General features: G+C 33.4%; 1 protein-coding gene across 1 annotated transcript; it reads left to right on the forward strand.

Moving 5' to 3' along the window:
- The first annotated feature begins 661 nt into the window (after positions 1 to 661).
- Positions 662 to 2,877, forward strand: LOC145028522 (putative fructokinase-7). Its single transcript, XM_078977213.1, has 7 exons — positions 662 to 897; positions 1,177 to 1,355; positions 1,448 to 1,660; positions 1,781 to 1,978; positions 2,069 to 2,209; positions 2,287 to 2,403; positions 2,552 to 2,877. Exons 1-7 carry the CDS (start codon positions 870 to 872, stop codon positions 2,681 to 2,683), a joined length of 1,008 nt encoding a protein of 335 aa, XP_078833339.1. The 5' UTR covers positions 662 to 869; the 3' UTR covers positions 2,684 to 2,877.
- Positions 2,878 to 6,325: the final 3,448 nt, after the last annotated feature.

Raw genomic sequence — 6,325 nt, forward strand, 5'->3', positions numbered from 1 at the left:
AATTACCAATATAACCTGCAATTTAGAAGGCAAAGGCATTATTGTCTATTTACACTCTTTTTTTTTTAGTTATAATGATTTAAAATTATAAAAAAATGACTATTAAATAATAAAAACTATTGAAAAAAATAAATTTGAACAAATATGATATTTAGTTGTTTAATAAAGATATATACAAAATTATCTCTTTCTTCTATTCATTTTCTTCTATTCATCATGTTGTTCTTTTTGTTAGAGAGCCCAGATAAAAAACTAATATATCCAAATGAAAGAAGATATTAACTATCAATGAATAAATAATTATTTATTTGTAGTTGTTTTGGGTGATTGTTTTTTTTTATTTAATATTATGTATTTTTTTTAAATTTATGATTGAGATAATCTTTGATTTTTAATTATTTTTTTATTATCATTATTGTTTTTTTTTTCTTACCATTACCATGATTTCCACAAGTTGATTATACTTTTCTATAAGAATTAATTATATTCGTAATGCCAATAACTCATTTCTAATAATTATATTTGTTTTTAAAATTTAAAAAGAAAATCATATAAGATAATTAATTATACGTGTCATTTTCAGAAAACGTTAGAAAAAATAATTGAAAAGCACAAATCACATGGCTACGGTCTTTAAGTGACATGTGACATTCAATGAGTTTGATTTTTAATGTTGGAGTAGAGAACAAATGATTGAAAGCCAGCAATTTCATCCTCATATTTCTTCTTCTCGCACTCTCTTCCCCAAGCTTCCATACTTGCAATTCTTGGTACCCTTTTGAAACAAAGCTACGAGTTACTTGTTTCCCCCTCTGTATTTCTCGATTCCTACTTGTATAACTCCTCAGTAGTGTATAGTTCTTACCTACATGGTGGAATTGGAAAGCCCAACTTCAGGTTCTTCCATTCTCTTTCTTTCCCTTACACCCTTGAACTTGATTATTAAATAATAATGCTTATGATGTTGTTTCGTGAGTCTGTGTAAAACATTGGGGGATGTTTTCTTTGATCTTCTGGTTCTTGAATCATCTTGAATATTCTCGATCTTTTCTTGGTTAAGCATGGGCAAAATATAGAGCTATTTAGGGTTTCCATAGTCGACATAAATTGGGAAGTTTTCCATACATGAGCAGATTAGGAATCATTTGGGTAATTTTATTTGGCTTCTTGATTCAGGCGAGGCGATGAGATCACTTGTTGTATGCTTCGGCGAAATGTTGATCGATTTTGTACCTTCTGTTTCTGGAGTCTCACTTGCAGAAGCACCTGCGTTTGAGAAAGCTCCCGGTGGTGCTCCGGCTAATGTTGCCGTCGGTATATCAAGACTGGGCGGTTCATCGGCGTTTATTGGCAAGGTAAGCTGCCGGAAAATATCCGATCAAATTCTAACTTTTATTACTATGAACCATGAGTATCAGCCGGATTTATATCTGGGACCCGTTTTTAGGTTGGCGATGATGAATTCGGGTACATGTTGGCTGACATTTTGAAGAAAAACAACGTAAACAACTCCGGCATGCGATTTGATCACAAGGCCAGAACAGCTTTAGCTTTTGTCAGTCTCAAATCCGATGGTGAGCGGGAGTTTTTATTTTTTCGTAATCCTAGTGCAGATATGCTACTTCATGAATCTGAACTTGATGTGGATCTTATTAAACAGGTTCTCTTCTTTATTATCATTTTCTTTTCGATAAATGCTATAATACTTAAAATTTTGAAAGGATGTTGCTATTTTTGGGTAGCAAGCATATAACTTTTGGTTTATTTGTAATTGATTTAGGCAAGAATATTTCACTTTGGATCGATTAGTTTGATAGAGGAGCCATGTAAATCAACACATATAGCTGCAATGGCCATAGCCAAGAAATCCGGAAGCATCCTTTCTTATGATGTGAATTTGAGATTACCATTATGGCCATCACCGGATGCGGCTCGAGAGGGTATAATGAGCATATGGGACCAAGCTGATGTCATTAAGGTATATATACTTATATGGTCATATATAATATACAAATCATCATAATTAACATCATAGATGTGATCCATGTTTTCGATGATGACTTGGTAGGTAAGTGAGGATGAAATTACGTTCTTGACCGGGGGTGATGATCCTTATGACGATAATGTCGTGTTGAAGAAGCTTTTTCATCCAAAACTTAAACTTTTTCTTGTTAGTGAAGGAGCACAAGGTTGTAGATATTACACTAAGGTATTGTTTCTTTTTTACTTAACGGGCTTAATATATAGGATTAATTATATTCTAACATGTGTTGTTATGATTCTTAGCAATTTAAGGGTAGAGTACCTGGAGTGAAGGTGAAGTCTATTGATACAACGGGTGCCGGAGATGCTTTTGTTGGTGGGATTTTGAGCATATTGGCTTCAAATAAAGATCTTTACAATGTAACATCTGATATCCATTTAACATTTATTGGACTGAGACTAACGTCAATGGATCAAAATTGTATAGAGATTCGCTCTCCTGTGTTATTTTGTCCAATCATGTCATGTCTATGTGTGTGTGTTTTGTAACCCATTGTTGTGTTTATAGGATGAGGCACAACTAAGAGAAGCTCTTCACTTTGCAAATGCATGTGGAGCCCTAGTTGTGACTAAGAAAGGTGCGATACCAGCGATGCCAACAAAAGAGGAAGTCTACCGATTTCTGAAACAAGAAGGCTGAATATGGCTATAATTAATGTACATGTATTGTCGCTATGGATGTTTAGGTAAATCCCACGGTTGTGATGTAATTGTCCAACTTTAGGATTTAACAAATAGCTGAAATGTAACAATAATGCTTGTAATGGTCCTCCTTGTAGTCCACACCATGGATTATTCGTTAAAATACTTGGAATAAATATTTCATTATAATAATTGTTGATACCTTGCACTATACACCACATCACCCCTTAGATTAGAGATGAACAAATCAAACAGTTTTACCGAAACCAGTTCAACTTAACCGAATTGGCGGTTTTGTAGTGGTTTTAAGGATTTTGGAAGACCGGTTTTGAACGTTTGATTTTCTAAAAACACAACCAATGTAACCAGCCACCCTATTAATTCGATCATCCAAATGTTTATCTTTCAATTTGACAGCAAAAACAATCCAAATTCTTCAAGATCAACCTCGAAGGTATTCCTACTATTGCAGCCATTAATGGAGTCACCGACACTCACTTTCTTTTTATCTCCCCTCACCGATTCATCACCACCAACAACACAAGAACGATTTAGCATAGCCTCGTCAATGTTTCATCACACCAATGCAACATATAGCTCCTAAACCTTACTAAATCACCGTAAAATACGAAACATAAAAGTGTGGAGGGTAGCCCCTTGGACTTTCGTAAATCATGTCTTCATTCATAGTCTTACGATGGCTATTATTTGGAATAAAAGTTTAGTAAAAAACAAGTCTTTTAACCAAAACCGATTATTTCAAAGACAGTTCTTCAATAATCAAAACCAGTCAAGCATTTAAAGTCCAAGAAACCAAACAATATTGGTTATGTTTTAATCGAAACGGATAACAAAACCGAACCAATTTAAACAAAAGAAAATCATTTTTTTAATTGCAAATGTGCACCTCTGTCTAAGAGAGGAAAAGCAATGATCACCCATTTAGGGTTTCAACCTTGAGGCCCTCACGCCCCATAATTGAAGATGTATAGTGTATACGAGTCTGGCCCAAAGACAACAATCCAACCATCAAAGACTTTGGACTTGAAAAGTTCGGTCCGTGTTATGTGTTAGTGATAACATGAATAATTGGACGGCTTAATGTCATAACACTTTGATAGAAATTTTTGATTTTATTTTTTTCAGAAATTTATAAGGTTTTTTTTAATGTGTTTTTGGTTCATTAAAACCCTTAAAATTGGTAAAAATGTTCGATTTTACATTTTTCCTAGTTCATTAAAACTACAAGTGTTCGCAGTGCAGTTTAGAGTCAAAACCACAAACCGCACCACATATGCGGTTTGAGTTTTTCGAAAACCACAAACCGCACCGCAAACCATGTAAACTGCATTATGCGGTGCGATTTAATTTTGTACGGTGCTTTGTGGTTTAAAGAATTATATATGTTATAAAAGTATTATACAATATAATCAAAATGAAAATGAAAAACATCTAAATAATTAGCACAAATTGTCTATGATAATTGTCACACACACAAAACACAAAATGATAATTGTCAAGCACACAAAGGTTGAAGTATAATTATCGTCTACACAATCATTAATAATTAGAATTATATAAAATCTTAATTTTAATTATGAAATCAATTCAAAACCGTGCAACGATGAAATTCACTTTATCATCCTTCAATCTATTTATTCTTTTGTTTATATATATACTAGACGAATTCTTGTGCGTTGCACATCACATGTTTAAAATATATTGTTAGAGTATTGAAAAATATATATTTATAATGGTTATGTTATTGATATTAATTTTGATATAATATTTTTACACTAGTGTGTATATATATATATATATATATATATATATATATATTCATTGACAACAACATATATTTCTCATTAATAGAATTAAATATAATTATCTATTTAGTATTATTTTTAATAGCTGTTATGATTGATTAATTTAAATTTTTACTTATGCAATTATTTTCTAATTTCATTAATGATGTTCATTTAAAATACACTTTAGTTGTAGCTAACATTATGCAATTTATAATTTGATGTTAGTATCATTGAAAATTATTGTTTATTAATTTGAACCCACTTATTATTATTAATAAGTTAAAAAAGACTTTTAAGAAACACATAATATTATTATTTAAATATGAAATATATACTAAATAATATAGTGATAATATTGAAAATTTGTATTTCAAAAAAAACTTACATGGATAATATGACATATCCATGATTTTTATAATTTGATTTTAATATTTATAACTGTTGTTCATTAACTTTAAACCCAATTATTATTATTAATAAGTGAAAGAAAAGTTTTAAAAATCACTTATTATTATACTAAAAATGTTAAAAATATACTTAATTATAAAGTATTAAGATAGACAATTTACATTTTAAAAGAGATTTACATGGATAATATGGATAATATGTGACAACCGTCAAATTCTGGTCAATTCAAAGTCAAATAAAGTCAACAAGTCAAATCGGTCAGCTCAACTAACCCTTGTGTACTAGGACTTACGTTCAGTATTTACTAAACAACTCGCTATTCTGATAAGAAATCATAAATTGAAAAGTACGTACAACTAGATCTCTTTAACCTAAAAATTGTGGTACGTGGCGGCCCAAACCGATAAAACAATGTTGCATACTCATCGGGAGTGTGTAAGATCCTTAAACAAGGCTTAACAGGGTTCACGAACCATGCATTGCGATGCTGGACACTCACAACTATCCCACATGGAACCTCTCTCAATTGTTTTCACTCTATCTCTCTCTATGTCAAACCTCCCCCAAATCTCTCCAAGTATGCAAAATCTCTCTCAAATATCTCTCTGTATTAGAAATCTCTCCAAGAATGTCAAATCTCTCCCAAATCCCTCTAAGTATGTGAAATCTCTCTCAAATATCTCTTTGTATGAGAAATCTCTCCAAGAATGTCAAATCTCTTCGAAATCTCTCCAAGTATGTGAAATCTCTCTCAAGTATCTCTCTGTATGAGAAATCTCTCCAAGAATGTCAAATCTCTCCCAAATCTCTCCAAGTATGTGAAAATTCTCGCAAATATCTCTTTGTATGAGAAATCTCTCCAAGAATGTCAAATCTCTCCCAAATCTCTCCAAGTGTGAGAAATCTCTCCCAAATCTCTCTCAAAAGTTTCCCGTAACTTTTTGGAATCATTCGGGTCATTCCGACCCTTAACCGGGTCAAAAACGGCTCAAAACGGGCGAAAACGAGAAAAATAGGCTTTAGGAACCGAAACCAAGAAGAGAGGCTTCTTAGGCGAGGACCGAGCCTCTGTTGGTTGTGGCACGCGAGGACCGAGCCTCTGTTGGCTGTTTCACGCGAGGACCGAGCCTCTACCTCTGTTCACTTCTCGCACTCTCTGTTCGCCTTCCGCCTCTCTGTCGCTTCCTCTCCTCTCTGGATCTTCCCGCCTCTCGGTCTCTGCTCTCTCTTCTCTTCTCTCGGTCTCTCTTCTCCTCTCTCGGTTCCCTCTCTCTCTCTCCTTTCTCCCCTCTCGGTTCCTACTCTCCCTCTTCTTCCCTCTCGGTTTCTGCCTCCCTCTCTCTCGGTTCAGCATCAGAAGACCGAACCTCGGCCAGAATTCGGAAATTTGTCACTTTTAGCCCATTTTTGATATTTTTAACATT

The sequence above is a fragment of the Lactuca saligna genome, chromosome 2 (genome assembly GCF_052625555.1).
Source record: "Lactuca saligna cultivar CGN05327 chromosome 2, ASM5262555v1, whole genome shotgun sequence".
In the NCBI taxonomy this organism is placed as follows: Eukaryota; Viridiplantae; Streptophyta; class Magnoliopsida; order Asterales; family Asteraceae; genus Lactuca; species Lactuca saligna.

Coding starts and splice junctions, on each gene's coding strand:
- LOC145028522 (XM_078977213.1), top strand. CDS start 870: ATGGTGGAATTGGAAAGCCCAACTTCAG. Junction 898..1,176: donor ATTGGAAAGCCCAACTTCAG/GTTCTTCCATTC, acceptor TTCTTGATTCAG/GCGAGGCGATGAGATCACTT. Junction 1,356..1,447: donor CATCGGCGTTTATTGGCAAG/GTAAGCTGCCGG, acceptor ACCCGTTTTTAG/GTTGGCGATGATGAATTCGG.